The sequence below is a fragment of the Ursus americanus genome, chromosome 16 (genome assembly GCF_024610735.1).
Source record: "Ursus americanus isolate L20-20 chromosome 16, mUrsAme1.1.p, whole genome shotgun sequence".
NCBI classification, from domain to species: domain Eukaryota; kingdom Metazoa; phylum Chordata; class Mammalia; order Carnivora; family Ursidae; genus Ursus; species Ursus americanus.
The window spans coordinates 6,941,859-6,964,095 of record NC_142142.1 but is presented as its reverse complement, the minus strand read 5'-3'; the positions used below and the strand labels follow the sequence as shown (position 1 = coordinate 6,964,095).

The window sequence follows — 22,237 nt, the reverse complement described above, 5'->3', positions numbered from 1 at the left end:
AGGAGGACAGAACAGACCTTCAAGGTCAATAGATTACAAGTGCCTTGTCTTAATCATCTCTATTGCTGATCTCTTGGCACATGGCCTTTATATAGCAAGCCCTTAGGAAATATCTATCTTTTACCTCCCCTGTGGGTCTCCTTCATACGTGAGAGATCAGCATCACTGTAATAGTGGGCTCCAGGACTACACATTCTTAGTTTCTTTATATTCCCCTTACAATATATTTAATATATTCATATTTAGGAGATCCTCACTCATACACAGGAGAGTTTATTTTGTGCCAGGCACTATTCTAAGTACTTTATGTGAATTAATTCATTTGTAATACCCTCAACATGAGGGTATTATGAAGTTTTGTATTACTGTTATCTCCATTTTACAAATGATGTGCATGATACACTGAAAGTAAGTGCTAGAACTGGGACTCAAACCCCGACAGCCTGGCTCCAGAATCAGTCTCTAAACCATCATGCTATGCCAATCCAGGCCAATGTAACCCTCTGGGCCCTGGCTGAATATCTTTATTTTAGATTGGCTGACAATTTGGGGACCTTTTTCTTCCTTTTGTGTAGGGGACATCAGATGCAATGACTAGTTATGGTAAGCTAAGCACCCTGCTGGGTGTTGTAGGGTGAGAGACAGTCATTCAGTTCTTAAATAACCACATCCCCTACACTGGGCCAGACCCTGTGCTTGGAGGTAGGCTTACAGAGCTAAGTTAATTATTCATTTAGTAGGTGTTCCAGAGAATTTGTAAGACACAGGTTAGGACAAATAAAATATAGTTTCTATATTTGAGTTGCTTAGAGATAGTAAGGGGGGCGTGATTCAATAGTAATTATAGTGTAATGGGATAATTATCGTCATAGATGTATACCCTGAGAACTAAGGGAACAAATGGTAGGGCGATTAGCTTGCTTGGGAGAGGTCTGGAAAACTTCACAGAGGCAGTGTCTTTTTCTCTAGCAGATTAAGAGGAGAAAACATTTTAAATGGAGCACCTTGTATAAACGCTTAGAAGTATGATGCATGGTTGTTCAAGGAGCTTGAAGTGGTTTGATGTATCTAGAGCAGACGTTGGCAAACATTTTCGTTACTTTTTTCTTTAAAAACATTTTTAAAAAAGATTTTATTTATTTGTTAGAGAGAGAGAGAGAGAGTGCGAGCTAGCACGAGTTGGGGGAGAGGCAGACAGAGAGGGAGAAGCAGGCCGCACCGAGTAGGGAGCTCGATGTGGGACTCGATCCCAGGACCCTGGGATCCTGATCTGAGCCAAGGGCAAACTCTTAACTGACTGAGCCACCCAGGTGCCGGAAACGTTTTCTATAAAGGGCCCTATAGCCAATATTTGAGGCTTTGTTGGCCATGTAGTCTCTGTCACAACAACTCAGCTCTGCCTTTGTAACATGAAAGCAGTTCTAGACAGTACCTAAATGAATGACTGTGGCTATGTTTCAATAATGCTTTATTTATAAAAAAAAGAAGCAGCAAGCTGGATTTGGTCCATAGCTATAGTTTCTTGACCACTGGTCTGGACTATAGGTGTCTGGTAAGGAGGGAGAATGGCTGCTTAGAAAGTTAGTCTATGACCAGATTGTAAAAGGCCTTGAAGATGAGGCCAAGAAGCTAGGGCGTTATTCTGGGTAATGAGGAGCCGTGAGATTTTAAGTAGGTGCATTGGTATACTTTACAGATTTGTACTTTACAAAGGTCATTCTGGTGACTAGTGTGGTAGATGGACTGGCAGAAGTGGGACTAGGTGTACAAAGGTGAGTGAGTGGGAAATGACTGTCCTCTCTGTGCCCTCAGCAATAGCTTCTGATCTCACTGGGGACAGATCCTTCACCTATGAGACATCCAAGTCCCAGCACTTTGTACAAATGGCATTTAGAGCAATTGGAGCTAAAATGTGGGTCCTTGTTAGATGTCGAAGAAGTGAACAAGAGTTGGGAAGCGTCTTTAGATCTGGGACATGGGTCTTGTGGGTTCTAAGTAGTGTGTATGTGTGCGGAGGGGGCTAAGTGGGAGTGGAGGTGCTGTGGTTTCATTTGGGAGACATGGAAGCTGAGCAGTTGGGAACACAGTTGGAAATGGGAGGGAAGAGTAATTGGTTCTAAGGAAATACCCAGGTGCTCTGCCCTGATCCCTGCACCCAAGGGTGCGCTGCTCCTCTGCCAGCTTTATGTCAGTGAATTCTGTTCACCGTTGAAGCTGGCTGCACCTGTTTTGTTGGGGATTCTAGAGAGATGTTCCCCCTCCGTCTGTTCTCACGCACATCTTCTCACTACTGCTTCACTTGGGGTGGGGATGGGGTTGCATTCTTGGCGCTACCGCCAGGGAGATCGCTTTTCTGAGCTCCTGGAGCTAAATATACCTCGTGACAGCTGGTCCCTGCCCTTCAGAGAGCTATTGAGCTGTGGCTGTAGCCACTGCTGCGTTCCCCATGGTAAGGCAAGACTTTTAGGGAGCCTTCTTAGACCTTCCTGAGAGAAGAGCTACTTGTTCTGAGTCTCAAATAGTAAATCTTCATTATGGGAGCCAAAAGTTGCCTCTTTGGTTTGGTCTGGGTTTTGCTTTTTGTTGCTTTTAAACTTTGTCTCAAATCAGACCTTAGCTATTAGCTGGATGTGGGGCAGTGTTCAGCGTGATATATGGCAGTGCCTACCTCAGGTCCCTTGGACATCAGAGTTCAAGTTCAGTGCAGAATTTTGTCTGCTGCGCTTATGCCTGGATCACCGGGACCTTCATCCAAGCCCATATGGTTTGGTAGCGGAGATAGACGATAACCCCGGTGAGGGTGTACATGGCGCAGAAGAGCGACCTTTGACAAAGAAGCTTTTTCTCTTACTTTCATAGCCTTACCTCACCCTCCTGCCAGTAATAGTGACAACTAACATTTGAGTTGTGCTTTACAATGTAACAGAGCGCTTTTGTGTGCATCAGGAATCACAAGCTCTCTGCTCTCACACCGGAGAGCACATGGCTCTTCAGAACAGGGCAGCTGATGCTCGGCTCTGGCACGTTGTTGCCAGGTCCGTCTGCAAAGCCAGGAGTGGTGCCCTGGGGGTGGGGGTGGAGGCCCTCATGACCTCCGTCGGCACCAATTCCCCCACCTCCAGGCTGCTCCAGATGACAACATGGACAATATGTCCTTTGATATGGACAATGGACTTTTTTCATAGCTTCAAGTAAAATGTGAATAGAAACATCTTCAGAAAATGTTGCGTTTTGAAGTTAACTTGAAATGAGCAACCTATATAAAAATAATGAGCTTGCCATGCCGACACCAGCTCTTGACAAGTCCCTGAGCCACCATCTCCCTTCCAATTGAATTGCAGCCCTTAAGCCCTTAAGATCTGGCAGTTCAGTGTCTAGATCTTTAGATTTTTTTTTTTTTTTTAAGATAACCTGGGGGCGCCTGGCTGGCTCAGTCGGTGGAGCATGGGACTCTTGATCTCGGGGTTGTAAGTTCATGCCCCATGTTGGGTGTAGAGATTACTTAAAAATAAAATCGTAAAAAAAGTTAAAAAAATAAAGATAGCCTGAAAAGCTGGATTTCTTGGTATGAAATCTGATTCTTAAATATGGGTTCAATTTAGAAAATGCTCTGTGGGCCCTTAAAAGATAGGTACAAAAGCAGCTTGTGACTTCTGCAAGCATGTGTCCTTTACCCCTTAGTGCACTTAGATGAGAGGGACACCTAGTTCTCGTTCTGACTGGGAAACTGGGTCAGAGAGGCCAAATCGCTTGCCCAAAAGTCACACAGGAAGGAAGGGGTCTGTTTCTGTAGCCTGTGCACTCTTCCTATTTATAGTATACTGCTCGTCCTCCTCTTAAGGTCTGATTGGTGCACCCCACTTCTTTGTTCTCTGAAGAGGTTCCCTTCCTTCAGGCAGAGCTTCTGGCAGCCCACGTTCCTCATTTGGCACCATCTCTTGCTGGCCTTGTGTTCTGATCCCACTCCTTCTTTGCATGCTTTGTGGCACCCAGGAGCCTGGACGTGAGCCCCGTGCAGGTCCTGCTTGTACTTTCTTCCCATGAGCTTCTCTGCTCTCCGTATACCTTAGTGAGCAGACGTGGCTATAAAAAGCAGTCTGTTTCTTATTGGTTCCAGATAAGCAGCTGGTATGTGACGTCAGACAGTTTCCTAAAGTTAGCTGGGAATGGCAGAAAATCCCCTCTCTTGGAGGTTTTGGCATTTCTGCTCCTAAGGCCTGCGTAGGATGTGTGTTTCTCTAGTCTTAGGTTAAGAGGGTCTGGGTTAGAGGCACCTGGGTGGCTCAGTTGTTAAGTGTCTGCCTTTGGCTCAGGGCGTGATCCCAGAGTCCTGGGATCGAGTCCCGCATCGGGCTCCTCTGCTGGGAGCCTGCTTCTTCCTCTCCGACTCCCCCTGCTTGTGTTCCCTCTCTCACTGGCTGTCTCTCTCTGTGTCAAATAAATAAATAAAATCTTTAAAAACAACAACAACAACAACAACAACACTAAAAAGAGGGTCTGGGATAGAGCCCAAGAGGACTGACACAGGGCACACCTCTATCTGTTTAAAATCTTTAAAATATTTGCAAATCCTGACAACTTTTCATTACATCCACACTACTACGTCGTTTCAAGCTAAATTATTGTTAATAGCCACCTGACTGGTTCCCTTGCACCCGTCCTTGCCCTCCTGTGGTCTGCTTTCTTGCACAGCATTTTATTTTTATTTTATTTAACTTATTTATTTTTATTATGTTCAGTTAGCCAGCATATAGTACATCATTAGTTTTTGATGTAGTGTTCGATGATTCATTACTTGCATGTAACACCCAGTGCACATCCCCACATGTGTCCTCCTTAATACCCATTAGAACAGTCTTTTAAAAAATATAAATGTAGGGGCGCCTGGGTGGCACAGTGGTTAAGCGTCTGCCTTTGGCTCAGGGCATGATCCCAGCATTATGGGATCGAGCCCCACATCAGGCTCTTCTGCTATGAGCCTGCTTCTTCCTCTCCCACTCCCCCTGCTTGTGTTCCCTCTTTCGCTGGCTGTCTCTATCTCTGTCGAATAAATAAATAAAATCTTTAAAAAAAATAAAAATAAAAAATATAAATGTAGGGGTGCCTGGGTGGTGAGGTCAGTTAAGCGTCGGACTCTTGGTTTCGGCTCAGGTTGTGATCTCGTTGTGGGCTCGAGCCCTGAGTCAGGCTCCATGCTCAGCGGGGAGTTTGCTTGAGATTCTCTCTTTCCCTCTTCCCCTCCTACTTGTGCTCTGTCTCCCCCTCTCTCCCTGGAATAAAGAAAGAAATCTTTTAAAAAAATTATATATATATAAAAATGTGATTACGTCACATCTCTGTTCAAACTTCTCCAATAGCTTCCTTCCCAGAGTCGAAGTCCAAGTCCTTATAATGACCTACAAGGGTGCTTATGATCTGGACCCCTGTTGCTTCCCTAGTTCATCTCCCACTAGGCACCACCTCTATTTCTCTCCAGCCACACTGGCCCCCTTGCTGTTCCTTGAACATACCAAGCGTGTTCCTGCCTCAGGGCTTTTGCATTTGCTATTCCCTATGCTTCGGATACTCTTCTCCCAGTTATTCTCCTTGCTTTTCTCCAGCATCTCCTTCAGATGTCTGCTTGAAAGTTACCTTCTTAATGAGTCCTTCTGTGACTCCTCGAAAATGACAAACCACGAATACCATTACTCTTGGCATTCCCTATTCCTCTTTCTTGCTTTATAGGAATTATTGTCTCTCTCACCCAAAGAGGATGTTAGCTTAGTGACAATAAAGATTTGTATCTGCTTTGTTTATTACTTACTGTATTTCCAGTGCCTGGAACTATGCCTGGTACTTAGAAATCTTACATCTGTTGACTGACTGAATGAATTTCTATCCCCAGCCTAGCTGTGTCAGACTGCTTGTGACTGTGTCTTCCCTGCGATGTCCCTGTGTCTGCTGTCTGAGGTCTAGATCTCATCACTTAGGTGTCCAGGGAGAGCAATCAGACTCTCAATAAATTAACAAAGTTGTCCTAAAATTAATTTTGAAAAATTAACAGCTGAGATTGACAAAAGAAGTATTCTGAAATATAAGAGCCAGGGGAAGAGGGGGTCCAGGCATTAGAAAATATTATTGAAGTATAAAGTAAAATAAAAGGCATAATAAAATAGTCAACTGCTGGTACAAAAATAGAAATATCATTTAGTGCAAAAGAATGCAGAGCCTAGAAATGTACTCGAGCATACATAAAGACTTAATTGATTACTAAATAGCGTTTTTCAAAATGAATAAAAGATAATTTAATGAATGGGGTTGAGATAACAGGGTGGCAACTTGAGAAAAAATGTTAAAGTTCACAACTTACGGCATAAAATGAATTGAATGTCAGATGCCCTAAAAAGCTGACTATGAAAAAAAATCAAAAAATACTTTCATCAGTTTAGTTTTTCTAAGAATTGACAAAATCTCTTTGCTCCGGGCTCTTTACCGCGTCACCTGTGTAATCTTTATTAAAAAATTCTCTCACCGATTACAAATGAGAGGTTGGGAGCTGGAGAATCTAACTCTCCGGGTCAGAAGGACTTGAATTTAGTTGTTGCCAGAGGGCATGAAGGAAGGGCTGTTCAACTGCTTTCACCTCCTCATCTCACCAGAGGTCTCGACTTAACACCATTCCAGCCCCCACAGGAGTGTTGCCAGCCCGTCGCTAAATCCCAGGTAGGAGAACGTGTTAGAGATGCCCTTCAGTATGTAGCCATTAGCCACATATGGCCATTGAATTCTACATTAATTTTTTAAAAATATTTTATTTATTTATTTGCCAGAGAGAGAGAGAGAGAGAGAGCACCTGAGCAGAGGGAGAGGGAGAAGCATACTCCCTGCTGAGCAAGGAGCCCGATGCACGACTTGATTCCAGAACCCTGGGATCATGACCTGAGCCAAAGGCAGGCATTTAACTGACTGAGCCACCCAGGCGTCCCAATTTTTTTTTTTTTTTTTAAATCTCAGTTTGTTCATCACCCGAGGCACATTGTGAGTGCTTAGTAACCGCACGTGCCCAGTGGGGACTGTTGGGACAGGACAGATATTGAACATTTCCATCATTGCAGGAAGTTGTATTGGACAGCACTACATTGTAGTTGTGGGCATTGCCGAATTCTTTGTGCTCAGTAGCCTATAGTCTGTCTAGGTTGAGAGGCTCTGGTGCGGACTCCCTGCAAACTTCTCTCCTGAGTCATTAAGCCTCAGATGTCTTAATGTCTGCAAAACCCAGGGGAGGACATCACCCCTTGATTATAGGTCTAGGGAATCTGGGTCCATACTATCAGTCATCTATTTGTTTAGTGAATAACATTTACTGATACTACCATGGGTCAGACCCTTTCCTGCACTCCGAAGGTAGGGAAAGACAGATAAGAAACATTTCCTGAAAATCCTGCTAAACAATGTTTTAAAAGGTAGTGATCAGAATTGACTTTGATGTTTGAGGCTCTAGGGAAAGCAGTGATCAGTGTTTAATCCTCTGCATACCAATGAGGTTAAGGATCTGGCTGAACGAGTATCTGTGAAGTTAATTACCAGTTAAATTTCCTTTTTTTTTTTTTTTAAAGATTTTATTTATTTATTTGACAGAGATAGAGACAGCCAGCGAGAGAGGGAACACAAGCAGGGGGAGTGGGAGAGGAAGAAGCAGGCTCATAGCGGAAGAGCCTGATGTGGGGCTCGATCCCAGAACGCCGGGATCACGCCCTGAGCCGAAGGCAGACGCTTAACCGCTGTGCCACCCAGGCGCCCCACCAGTTAAATTTCTAAAAGCTTTGATTTCTTTTGCTTTTCTTCTTCCTTGTAAGAGTATGTTATGGAAAGAAATATCAATAATTAAGGGACAGCATCTATAGTGCTGTGGGGAAATTTGGACAATAAAGTCAGATATCTTGCATTGGAATACAAATCCATCACTTACCAGATGTAACCTTGAGCAAATGTTTGAGTTGTCTAATGCTGTGTAACAAACTTCCCCAAAACTCAGTGGCTTAAAACAGCAACATGTATTTTGTCATTTACCTGCCATCGGTGCATGGCTCAGCAGGGACAGCTCATCTGTGTCCACTTGAGCTCAGATGCAGTGACTCAAAAGCCGGGGGGGCTGGAATCACCTGAAGTGTCAGTCACTCACATGTCTGACCCCTGGGCTGGGGGACAAACAGCTGGGGCTGTTCACACATCTCTCTGTATTTCCATATAGTCCTTCCACATGATCTCTCCAGAATGGTGGCTTTTGGGTAGCCAGGCTTGTGTATATTGTTGGCTCAGAATTCTGAAGGTCTGTGTCCCAAAAGGGAGAGAGCCAGGTGGACATTGTAGTGCCTTTTCTCACCTCATTGTGGCCACATTCCATTTGTTAGAAGATGAGTCACTCATGTCAGCCTATATTCAGGGGGAGGGGAATTCACCTTTTGTGGGAGGATTGTCATAGAATTGTGGACATATTTTAAAACCATCATAACAAGTAATTTAATCTCTCTAAATTTCATGTGATTTGGGGCAAGTTGCATTATCTTAGAGTATTACTGTTCTCATTTGTAAAATAGGTGTGATAATTCACTGCTTGTAGAGGATTAGATGAAAAAGTATTGTAGAAGTTCTTGGAATATTGCTTAGTATATAAACAAGTGATCACAAATTAATTCTTTTTCCCTATCCTTCTTCCTTCTTCTAGCTGATTGAATTCCCGTTAACTATCATTTAGTATCTTTCCATAATTACAAAACTATGAGGGAGGATTTTCTTATTCATTTTGTTTCAAGTGAAGCATACAACAAAGAAGAAGAGGCAGTGCAGTTGGCAACTAGGACGTGCGCACGTGGAAGGACAGATGAGCGATGTGCTACACGTGTACATTGGGTGGACGGAATGTGCTGTGAAAAGCTGGATGGCCTGCGTGGACATCTCGGTGGGCTGGCTCCTACATATCTCTTGTGACTTGTGTGCTTTTCCCTTGCAGTTCCTGAGGGAAGACCTCAATTACCATGACCCGACCGTGAAACACAGCACCTTCCATGGTGAGGATAAGCTCATCAGTGTGGAGGACCTGTGGAAGGCATGGAAGTCTTCAGAAGGTAATAGGCAGCTTGGTTGTCAATCTTAGTTGCTGGAAGTTTTAGAGAAGACAGAAGAAGATGGGCAGCAACTTGGCCTTAAATCACATGAGTATAAAATGGTTTGTAAAGAGCACATTATTAAAATGGTTCTACATATAGTCACTGAATAAGACTGAATGCTGGGAAGGGGGGAGATGTTCCAAATAGAGTGGGAGCTGCTCTTCATTAGAATTCTAATTGAGTTCCATCCTGTCCCTACCCGTCTCCTCACCACCTGTCCCTGCTGCTTTTCCAGAGATGAGGAGCTTGCTGGCCTTTTGAGGCAGCCCCTTCCTTCCATAGCTACCCACCTGGTCTCAGCGATTCAGATACTGGCTGCAAGTAAGATGGATTCTCCCCTGAGTCTTCTCTTTCCCCAGTTAAATAGCCAGGTTCTTTGAAGGAAACATGTTTTCTCAGCCGCCTCCTCATCTTGGTTTCTTGCCTGTGAAGACTTTTGTAAATGTCTTAGATCATAACTTCTAGAGTCAGTTGCAGACCCCCAGGTGTGGTTTGACCAGCTCAGGGTTGAGCAGGACTGTCAGCTTCTTAGTTCTGGACCCTGTGTGCATCTGTGAATGCAGCCTAATTAATGCTGGAGCCTTTAGCAGTCATGTCATTCTGCGGACTCATGGTGAACTTATTAAATTAAAACTTTAGTCATTTCTCATGCGTAAAACTGTTAAACTGTGACTACCTTTTTTTTTTTTTTTCTGGAGCATTTGCTTCAGAGCTCTGAGTGAAAGAGCATATCTAATTGTGTGAAGCTTGACAGGGAAGGGAAAAACAGGGCTTTAGCCTGTCCATCTCTCTCTGTGGCTAGAGTGTCCTTTGATACTAATAAGATTGGAAGCAATCTCTTTGCAGGGTCTCATAGGGTAGGTCTTGATTCTGAGAAGGGTCAAACTTAAATGACCACCAGGGCCCCTGCTTTTGCAGCTGAGGAGCCTTAGGCCTCGATTTATAAAGTGACTTGTTTGTTGTCATACACTTAGTAAATAGTAGAACCAGGACTTAGACCTGGACCTTTCGCTCGCTGGGTCAATGCTTTTCCATGCCATCTTAGTTGAAAGCACTGGTCTACTGGTAGAGAAAACCAGTTTTGGTAGCAAATGAGGCAGTTTCTATTTTTGTTTTAATCTTACCTAGGATTATAGAATTTTAGATCTGGAAGGGATCATGTATAATGTAGGCGGGGAACATGAGATTCAAAGCAAGAAGACCTGGATTCTAATCCTAGTGCTAGCAAGGATAGGCTGATACTTCCTGCTCACTCTGTGTTTTTATCAATTTAGAAGAAGCATACGTTAGCTACACAGACAGCTTTCTAGAAATCTTTAGGAGCTGAGTTCCTTGTGGGGGCTTTGTTTAATAGCTCCTGAGCAGCTCTGGCTGTCTATTGTTGTGAGATCAAGCAGTGAAATGATCTTTGGAATTATACTGGCACTGCCAGGAAAAATCTTCTATTAGTACTGTTTAATTTTAGTTTTCTTCTTTTTTCTGTAACAACATGAGGACATGGCGCCTGGGTTTGAAGAGTGGGTTTCATAAGTGGGTATTTGGAATGAAAGATGGCAGGGAGAGCATTCCTGGCCTTCTCTGAAAGCTCGCACAGAAGTAGCTAGGAAGGGAAAGTGACCAAGAGAGGGCAGAAACAGAGACGAAATCATAATACTAAAAAGCAGCCAAGACAATTTTTCTGGTAAGAACTTTATTCCTGGACTCAGCAACTATTTGGAACACTTCCAAGTATGTTCTAAGTGACAGGAAGATGGAAGACAATGGAGTGAGTCTTGAGGGGTTGGTTCCCATTACTGATGAGCGGAGAAACGTTCCAGTGCACCGTGGGGTAGCTCATAGCTAAGCCGAGAGGTGACACGCATGTATCATTTTAGGATTTGCTCACCACGTGTCATGCCTGCTGGTTTGACAAGCTGAAAGTGAGGATCTTCGTGTGTACTATTCCTCCCGACAGTTTGCTTCGTTATTTAGGACAAGGCCCCTAATCTCTGGAGTGATGATTTCCAGAGCTACACAGAGCACGTGATACTCTGGCACTGGTACACCCTGGCTGGCCTGAGGTTTGCTAGATGAGATAGATATCAGCAGCATTCATTTGTGTGCAGAACATTAGCTGGCTAGTGTCAGTACAGCGACGTGATTAGTGTTGTTAACATTTTCTGACTGATGCTGGGAGCCAGTGTTTTCTCCGTGTTATTTAGATTTTAACAGAAAAGCCTGATAATTGCTGCATTAGCCAGTTCTAGACTTCGGTAATAAAAACAACAAGAACTAACGAATGACTTTAATATTTATATAGTATTTGATATATGCTAGCCACTGTTCTGAGTGATTTATATGTATTGACTCATTTGTTTCGCACAAAAACCCTTTGAAGTAGAAATACTATGATTGTCTCCATTTAAAGATGAGGAATATGAGGCAGACAGAGTGTTTCATGAAGTAATGCAATGTGGTTCTGTTGCTGACTACCCAGTTAGTGCAGACTTCACAGGTTAAGGGCATAGTCACCAAGAGGACTGCTCTCACTTTAGACACCAAGCAGCCATGAACTCTGGGTGTTTCCAGCCACCTGTGCTCTGACCAACTGGCTACAAATCATGGGTTCCCACTCTCCCCTCAGGTTTGATAATTTGCGGAATGACTCACAGAACTCAGGAAAGTGCTGTATGTAGGATTATAATTTTACTATAATGGATAAAAGTTAGGGCCAGCCAAAGAAGAGACCAATAGGGTGAGGTCTGGGAGGGTCGTGAATTTGGAGCTTCTGTCTCTTCCCCTCATGGAATCAGGACCTATCACCCTTCCAGCACATTAATCACGAATGTGTTTGCTGACCAGAAAGCTCATCTGAACCTCAGTGTCCAGAGATTTTATTGAGGTCCTATTACATAGACATGCTTGATTGAATCACTGGTTCCATGATGGCACTCAATCCGCAAACCCCTTTCCTTTCTGAAGGTTGGGCTAACATCTCCTGACCCAAAGCCCCAATCCTCTAGTCACCTGGTTGGTCTTCATGGTGACTAACCCCCGTCCAGAGTCATCTCATTAGCTCAAACTCAAGTGCGATCCAAGGGCCGCACCATGAATAACAAGAGATATTCTTATCACCAGGGGAATTGACCCGAAGACAAAGACCACCAAATTCTATGTTATACAAAATTAAGTAAGAAAGTGCTGAACAGACTGGGCTAAGGAAGGATCAAGAACAAGGGGAACTTGAGGGATCCCAGCAGCAGGGACTAGGGGACTGGCCTTTTCTAATTAGCTACTTTTAGATGTCTCTGCTTCATTCATTTTTCATCTAAGTATCTTTGCTCAACAGTCAGATATCGCGGAGGGAGAATCAGATTGGCAGAGTTTGGATCACAGACTTATTGTGTAGGGTGGTGGTAGTGAGAGAATATGTATGGAGGGGGTGTGGCAATTTCCAATCCCCCTAAGACCCTGTGAGAAAGGGGGTGGGGGTGGCAGTTCTATCAAGGGAGGGAGGCCAGGTAGATTTTATAGAATCTTTGAGAGACAGAATTATTGTTTGTATATTGAGCCAGTAGAAACAGTAACAGTGCCCTTAGAGGGATGGTGGGAGGCACCGACCTAAGAGGATTCTCCTTTAAAACACGGTTTCCATTCTTCTAAACAAAGTCCATCATTACTATTTTTTCTCCCCTTTCTTGGACATGAGATTTCAAAAGATGCTATCTGCCAAACAAAGTAATAATTTCTTTCCCCATTTGTGTGGATCAAAGACATCTTAAACCATCAACTTTGATTCTAACTAAATACTATGATTCCAGCTTAAAGCAAAAGAACTCGGTATTCTAGTGTAACTTTGAACTTTGCCTTGAGAAAATATTTATTTTCTACTGGAAATAACTTGGAAATAATTCCAAATAATAATTTGGAAATAATGAAATAAACTCAACAGATCTCCAGTTCTGTCTGTGCTATTCTTTGTAGGATGGGATTTTTCACAGGAGGCAGTTGGAGCAGTACTGGCGAACCAGGAGACTTTCAGAGAGAAACCCCGCAGAACTGGCCTTTCTCTGTTGACATAACCCAGCGGGGGCAGGTGGCGTTGGACTTCTGTCTAAACCATTTCGGAAGTCAGATCAGTATAAAAGAATTGGCATCCCCTTTTTGCTTTTACATAAACCCAATGAGAGAGATGTTTATTCTGTTGTTTTAGCTACATAAAAATTACTTGACTAGTTGAATCTTTAAGTCATTGAGTTAAATACCTCACCATTGTTGCTATATTTTTGGGGAGAAAGATACAACTGACTTTTTCTTTCTCTCGGATTCCTTTTAGATACTTTTTTCCCAATAACAAACAAACGAACAAACAAACAAACAAGCGCAACTCGCATCAATGCAGTGATTTAACACCACAGCCATTTTCTGTTTATATTAAAGAGCTACTTGAGGGTAAAAGGTCTTACTTGTGTCCACATTTAATAAAGGAAATTGAGCATCTCTCACCCATTTCTGTTACCAAGTCCAAGGATCTACGTCTCTCCTATATTTTATGTGCATCTCCTGTGATACTGCCTTAGCTCAACTTCATCTTTTTGTTTTTTTTTTTGTTTTTTTTTTTTTTATAAATTTTATTTATTTATTTATTTGACAGAGATAGAGACAGCCAGCAAGACAGGGAACACAAGCAGGGGGAGTGGGAGAGGAAGAGCAGGCTCCCAGCGGAGGAGCCCGATGTGGGGCTCGATCCCAGAACGCCGGGATCACGCCCTGAGCCGAAGGCAGGCGCTTAACCTCTGTGCCACCCAGGCGCCCCTCAACTTCATCTTTTTGAACGAGTTATTGAGTTGTAATTGATAATACAATCAGGTGTAAATATTTAAAGTGTATAATTTTTTTGAGTTTTGACACATGTATGCAAATGGATATCCTTAATGAGATACACGCTTTGCAAAGATTTTCTCCCAGTCTGTGGCTTATCATTCTTTTGAAGAACGGTAAGTTTGAACTTTTCTAAAGGCCAGTTTTTCAGTTTGTGCTTGTGTGGATTATCCTCTGGTGTCGTATGTAAGAAATCATTGCCTAACCCAAGGCATGAGGATTTTCTTCCATGTTCCCCTCTAGAAGTTTATAGTTGTAGGTTTTATGTTTAGGCCTCTGATGTGTTTTGTATTAAGTTGTATATGTTAGTGTTAAGTACGGATCCAAGGTCTTTTTGTGCTCCTGAATGTCTTAATTGTTCTAGAAGCATTTGTTGAAAATTCTGTCCTTTCTCTACTGCATTGCCTTGCACCTTCTGTTAAAAATCAGTTGTCCATATAAGTCTGTATTTATTTGTGAACTTTGTATTCGGATCCACTGCTCTATTTGTCTGTCCTTCTGTCAATACCATGCTATTTTGATTACAACAGTCTTATAATTGTTTTAATCAGATAGTGTTCGCTTTCCAACTTTGTTTCCCTTTTTCCCAGTTGTTTTGGCTGTTTGTTCTTGAATCAGCTTGTCAATTCTACGAAAAAGGCTGATAGGATTTTGACTGGCATTACATTGAATCTATAGCTCAGTTTGACAGAACTGACATCTTAACAACATTGAGTCTTCTGATCCATGAATTAAGTACATCTCTCTATTTACTTAGGAGACATACCTTCTCTCAGTAGTATTTTGTAGTTCTCAGTGTATAGGTCTTTCGTATTTTTTGTCAGATTTATCTCTATTTCATAGATTTTGATGTTATTGTAAATAGTATTTTTAAATTTGTAAAATATATAAAAATTTGATTTTTATATATTGATCTTGTATTTTGCAAACTTGCAATAAACTCACTTATTAATGAGATGGCATCAGAGTTTCAAATGAGATAATCAAGTCTTCTAATAAAAAAAGTTTTATTGTTTTCTTTTCGAATCTGGATGTCTTTAAAAACTTCTTGTGGGGGTGCCTGGCTGGTTCAGTTGGTAGAGCGTGCAACTCTTGATCTCAGGGTTGTTGGTTTGGGCTCCAGGTTGGGTGTAGAGATTACTTAAATCAATAAGGTCTTTAGAAAAATTTTCTTCTCATCTGATTGCCCTGGTTAGTATCTCCAGTAGAGTTTTTTTTTTTTTTTTTTTAAAGATTTTATTTATTTGTTTGACAGAGAGACAGCCAGCGAGAGAGGGAACACAAGCAGGGGGAGTGGGAGAGGAAGAAGCAGGCTTCCAGTGGAGGAGCCTGATGTGGGGCTCAATCCCATAACACCAGGACCACGCCCTGAGCCGAAGGCAGACGCCCAATGACTGCGCTACCCAGGCGCCCAGCCCAGTATAGTCTTGAAGGGAAGCGTTAAGAATAGGCATCTGTGTCTTGTTTCTGATCTCAGGATGAAAACATTCAGTCTTTTACCATTAAATATAATGTTAGCTATGGGGATTTTTTTTGCAAAAGCCTTTTGTCGAATTGAGGCAGTGACTTTCTGTTACTGATTTGCTGAGAACTTTTATCAGGAATGGATGTTGAATTTTATCAAATGAGTTTTCTCGGTCTATTGAGATGATTGCCTGGTTTTTCTATTTTTGTTTGCTAAGATGGTGAATTATATTGATTATTTAAAAAAATATTTTATGAGAGAGAGAGAGACAAAGAGAGAGAAAGCAAGCACATGAGCAGGGGGAGGGGCAGAGAGAGAGAGAGAGAATCCCAAGGAGACTCCACCCTGAGCATGGAGCCCAGGTCGGGGCTTGATCCGACAACTCCAAGATCATGACCTAAGCCAAAATCAAGAGTCAGATGCTTAACCGACTGAACCACCCAGGTGCCCCACATTGATTAATTTTTAAATGTTAATCCAACCCTGCATTCTTGGGGATAAACCCCATTTGGTCATTATCCTTTTACTATATGGTTGGATTCTATTTGCTAAAATTTTGTTTTAAATTTTTATATCTTTGTTAATGAGGGATATTGGTTTATAGTTTTCTTATAATACCTTTGTTTTTGGTATCAGGATTACGCTGGCCTCATTGAATTAATTGGGAAGTATTCTTCAGTTTTTCAGAAGACTTCATATAGAATTGGTATTATTTTTCTTTAAATACTTGCTAGAGTTCGCCAGTAAAGCCACATGATCCTGGAGTTTTCTTTGTGGGAAGGTTTTTAATAACTGTCAATTTCTTGAATAGGTATAGGACTATTAGGCTATTTCTTCTTGAGTGAGCTTTTGTAGTTTGTGTCTTCAGTTTATCTATTTCATTAAGTCGTCAAATTTACTGGTGTACATTTGTTCATAACCTTTTCTTATTATTCTTTTTAATATATTGATATGCTCAAAGAACCAGTGTTTGGTTTCAAGGATTTTCTCCATTGTTGGCTATTTCATTGATTTTTATGTTGATATTTATTATTTTCTTTTTTCTGCTTACTTTGGGTTTAATTTGTTCTTCTTTTCTAGTTTGTTAAAGTGGAAACTAAGATCATTGATTTGAGGCCTTTCCTTTTTTCTAATATAAGCATTTAATGCTATAAATTTCCCATAAGTCCTGCTTTAGGTATTTTGCAAATTCTGGTATGTTGTGGTTGTTTGCCTTTTTCTAACTGGTTTATTGGTAGCATAGACAGAGTAAAAATACCTAAAATGAAAACACAACTGGTGGTGAATCCTTATTATCACTTTTTCTTTTTTTTTTTGGTCTGATATAGTCTTCAATAACTTCGTATCCCTTAATAATATAGTCCAATTTGAGGAATTCTTTTGGACCTGGAAATGCATGCCTCTGAAATCTATCTTATATTTGTCTAGTAATGGTTCTTTGCTACGTTAGGTGATATGTTTTCTTTTGATTTTCATTCAGCTCAAAATACTTTCTCTTTCCCTTTTGTTGTCTTTGATTCCTGAGTTTTTTAGAAGCACGGTTTGTAGTTTTTAAATGTTGGGGGATTTTCCAGAGATTTTTCTGTTATTGATTTCTAGTTTAATTCCATTGTGGTCTGAGAAACATACCTTGTATGGCTTGAATCCTTTAAAACAATTTTTTTTTCTTTTTCAAATTTTTAGTTAAATTCAAGTTAGTTACTTACAGTGTAATATTGGTTTCAGGAGTAGGAATCCTTTAAATATTTTTAAGACCCTTTTTTATGTCCCTGAACATCATATATCTTGGTAAATATTACATGTTTACTTGACTGTTGTTGGGTGGAGTGTTCTATAAATGTCATTCAGGCCATGGTGTTGTTCCAGTCTACTGTATCTTTGCTGATTTTCTGCCTATTGCTCTTATCAGTTATTGAGGGGGAGTATTTAAATTTCTAACTGTAATTGTGGATTTGCCTATTTCTCCTTGCCTGTTAATTCTATGAGTTTTTGCTTCATGTATTTTGAAGGTCTCTTACTAGGTGCATAAAGATTTAGGATTTTTTTAAAGTTTATTTATTTAAGTAATCTCTACACCCAGTGTAGGACTCGGACTCATGAACCCAAGATCAAGAGCCTCATTCTTTACCAACTGAGCCAGCCAAGTGCCCCAGGATTTAAGATTATTATGTCTTCTTGATTAATTGATCTCATTATTGTGAAATGACTTTCTTTTTCCCTGGTGATATTCTTTGCTCTGAAATCTCTTTTGATATATCAATATAACTTTCTTTTGAGTATTATTGGTTTTGTGTATCTTTTTCCATCTATTTACTTTTAATCTACGTGTGTTTGTGTGTGTGTGTGTGTGTGTGTGTGTGTGTGTGTGTGTGTGTGTGTTTTGGAGGGAGGTGCAGAGAGAGAGGGAGAAGGAGAGAGAATCTTAAGCAGGCTTCACACCCCGTGAGGAAACTGACACAGGGCTCAGTCTCACGACCCTGAGATCATGACCTGAGTTGAAATCAAGAGTAGGACGCTTAACAGACTGAGCCACCCAGGCACCCCATTGTGTTTTTTTTATTTAAATGTGTTTCTTATAAAGAGTTTATGATTGGGTCTTATATTTTTTTGCAGTCTGATAATCTCTGCCTTCTAGTTGAGGTATTTAGACCATTTACATTTAATATGGTTATTAGTGTGATTAGATTTTATCTAGATTTGAGATTTGATCTTGCTATTTGTTTTCTGCTTTTTCCTGCTGTTTTTTTATTCCCTTTTTCTCTTTTCTGCCTTCTTTTGGATTAATGAGTAGTTTTTATGATTCCATTTTATCTTTTTTATTTGTTTAACTCTGTTTTGTTATTTTAGTGATTGTTTTAGGAGATAAAATATGCATCTTTAACTTATCACTGTTTACTTTCTGGGGATATTATTATTTTATTTTTTAATGAAATATAGTTGACACACAATATTACATTAGTTTCAGGTGTACAGCATAGTGATTCAACAACTATATGTCATACTCTGCTCACACAGCTGTAGCTACTGTCAGTATATGATGCTGTTGCAATTGCAATACCACTGATTATATTCCCTTTGCTCTACCTTTCATTACTGTGACTTAATCATTCTGTCTGGAAGCTTGTACATCCCACTCCCCTTCACCCAATTTGCCCTTTCCTGTAGCTCACTCTCCTCTGGCAACCATGAGTTTGTTTTCTGTTTTATGGGTCTGTTTCTGTTTTGTTTCTTTGTTCATTTGTATTTTTTTAGATTCCACATATAAGTTAAATTATATGGTAATTATTTTTTCTGTCTGACTTATTTTAGTTCACATAATACCCTCCAGGTCCATCTGTTGTTGCATATGGTAAGATCTCATTCTTCTTTGTGGCTGAGTAGTATATATACCACATCTTCTTTATCCATTCATCTATCAATGGATACTTAGATTGCTTTCATATCTTGGCTATTGTAAATCATGCTGCTGTAAACAGGGGTGCATATATTTTTTCAAATTAGTGTTTTCATTTTCTTTTGGTAAATACCTAGGAGTAGAATTACTGGATCATATGGTAATTTTATTTTTAATTTTTTAGGGAACCTCCATACTGCATTCCACAGTGACCGCACCAATTTACATTCCCACCAATAGTACATGAGGTTTCTCAAGAGAGATTATTATACCTTATCACATATAGTGTAAGAACCACATAGTAGCGTACTTCCATTTCTTCCCTCTCAACCTTAATTCCAGTCTCTGCACTGTGGCCTGGAAATTCTTTCAAAGCCAGAAGCTAGGGCAATTGTATCACCTGCCTCATTTGTTTACTATCTCTCAAAGATCACTGTCCATTGTAGGCTGATGTCCAGTGTCTTGAAAACCATTGTTTCATATATTTTGGTTTTTTTTCCCCTGGGTTTCCCCCCCAACGCCTGTTTTTTTTTTATTTTTTATGTATTTGGTTGTTTCAGGAGGGAGGATGAATTCCATTCTAGTTACTTCATCTTAGCCTGAAGCAGAAACCTCAGCTTAATCATCTTTTGCTTGGATGCTTTCATACTATTCTTCTTGGCTCAGTCTAGCTCTACTGCAGTTTGTCCTTCGATTGGTTCCAGAGAGATCTTTTAAAAGTAAATATCTGACCACGTCTCTGCTTACATTTTTCAGTGGCTTCTCATTTAAAAAAAAAATTTTTTAAATTAATGAAACAAACATGCTAGGACACCAAATTCTTAGGTGGAAGAGATATTCTTAATTGGAACCTGGACAAATAAAGGTATTGCTAAAGATGGTACAAGTAAATTCCTGTGTAATCATATATGATAATCATATGTTACTTTGAAGAGATAAATATCGGCTCTTCTATTGGTTAGGTAACACTTGAGTTCCATAGAACTGGCAGTAAGCTTAGGTTATAACTGCTGTCTCATTTGGGACTAAACAGAATAAGGTACTTGAAAGTTGAGTAGTTGTTGATGAAACAAATTATTATAGAAAATGCCATTGACTTTTTAAATGTTTATCTATGAGATGTTAGATGCATTAAAATTAAGTGTCCATCTGTAATCTCAACTGAATTATCTCAGTTGGGGGCGGAGTTCAATATGTGTATATAAATAAGAATCTGGTGATCTTTTATATCCTGAGAGTTTCTTCATATTTTAATGCTCTGTTTCTCCATCATACCTTATTCACCTTTGTAGTATTGGCCCCAAACGGTACTGTTTCTCTCCTACAATTTGTGAAAACATGCCTGCATTTAAAAAAAAAATTAACTGAGCACCTTCTATATACTAGGCATTGTGCTAGATTAGTTTAGCATATCAGGCCCATGCTTATTTCTGTGATCTACTTATTTTTGTTTTTTTCGAAATTTTTAATTTAAATTTAATTTAGTTAAAATATAGTGTATTATTAGTTTTGGGGGTAGAATTTAGTGATTCATCAGTTGCATATAACACCCAGTGCTCATTACTTCAAGTGCCTGACTTAATGCCCATCACCCAGTTACCCCATCCCCCCACCCACCTCCCCTCCAGCAACCCTCAGTTTGTTTCTTGTAGTAAAGAGTCACTTACGGTTTGCCTCCCTCTCTGTTTTTATCTTATTTTATTTTTCCTTCCCTTCCCTTATGTTCGTCTGTTTTGTTTCTTAAATTCCACATATGAGTGAAATCATATGGTATTTGTCTTTCTCTGACTGACTGATTTCACTTAGCATAATACCCTCTAGTTCCAATCATTGTGTTTGCAACTGGCAGGATTTCATTCATTTTGATAGCTGAGTAATATGCCCAGACATTATCTATCTATCTATCTATCTATCTATCTATCTATCTATCTATCTCTATCTGTCTATCTATCTGGGCAGCCCACTGTGGATTTTCAGAGCCAAAGCCAGGTATATATATGGATGAACATCTATCTATCTGTATCTATCTATCTATCTATCTATCTATCTATCTATCTATCTATCTCCCACATCTTCATTATCCATTCATCTGTTGATGGACATCTGTGCTCTTTCCATAGCTTGGCTGTTGTGGACATTGCTGCTATAAACGTTGGGGTTCAGGTGCCCCTTATTTTCTACCACTTTTCATCACATCTCTTCTATGGCTGCACTGATTTATCTGCAGTTACTAGGATATATCGTTTCCTTTTATCGCTTGATGCTTTCCTATATACTGTTCCCTCTGTCCTTCCCCCTTGTTGATCTGATTAAATCCTATTTGACAAAGGCTCAACTTAAGTTTCCCCTTCTTTAGGAAACCATAGCCTGGAAACCATAGCCTAGGCTGGTGATGGGTAGTAAGGAGGGCACGTACTGCATGGTGCACTGGGTGTTACACGCAACTAATGAATCATCGAACTTCACATCAAAAACCAGGGATGTACTATATGGTGACTAACATAATATAATAAAAAAATATTATAATAAAAAAAAATAAGAGCCTACTGTGTTCCCACAGCTCCTTACTCTTATCTCATCGTAGTATTTAGCGCACTAATTGCAACCATCTGTTCCCTCGCCTGTTTTCACACCAGACTGCTTGAGGGCATTATCTTATGTGATTTTATATCTTAACACTTAGCAGAGGACCTGGCCCAGTGTAGGGATGAGGAAGACCAAAGTTTGTCCTTGGCTCTACCATTGTGTGATCTTAAACAAGTGGTTTGGCTCATTCAACATTCCAAAACCTAGGTTCTCTTACTGTTCTGTAGCCATGTAGACCCGGTTTGTGCAGGGTGGCTCAGTGCACCTGTCACATGAGGCCTTGGCCCAAGAGCCGGATTCTTTTTGCAGTGGTGATTCGGGGCTTAAGGTTGACACCACATCGGAAAACTAAGACCCCTGCCTCCCTCTTGGCGCAGATGGCAAGCTGCTAGTGAAAGCCAGAAGGAAACCACTCAGAGAGACAAACCATAGGCCTACGCCACAAACTCCTTTTAGGAGAGGGCCACTTTGGTAAGATTCTGGAGGTGTTTTGGAGTGCTGTCTATCCAGAGTAGCCAGATAAGGAGCTAGGCCTTGTGATCCCTTTTCTCTCTCACTCTAGCAGTCAGTCAGTCCTTTCTCGGTCCCCCCACGTCACCCCATATACCCTTGTGATGTAGCACTTACCACACTGTCTTATACTTATGTGTTTTCTTATATGTCTCCTTCTCTAGAAGAGAGCCCTTGTGATGGAAGTTTTGCATGTTGTGTATAGTAACTCGCCCAGAACCTACCAGAGTAGGAAGCCAAGGAAAGCTTGGTGAATGAAAGAATAAATGAATGGTG

The 22,237-nt window shown here is 40.8% G+C and overlaps 1 protein-coding gene across 4 annotated transcripts in view; it reads left to right on the top strand.

The window, feature by feature from the left end:
- STIM1 (stromal interaction molecule 1) overlaps positions 1–22,237 on the top strand; it is a 187,052-nt gene that overhangs the window by 122,184 nt on the left and 42,631 nt on the right. For all 4 annotated transcript variants that reach the window (XM_045782817.2, XM_087868097.1, XM_045782818.2 and 1 more), the window contains exon 3: positions 8,990–9,104. In XM_045782817.2, coding sequence (XP_045638773.2) covers positions 8,990–9,104 — 115 coding nt within the window. The remainder of the gene's footprint in view (positions 1–8,989; positions 9,105–22,237) is intronic.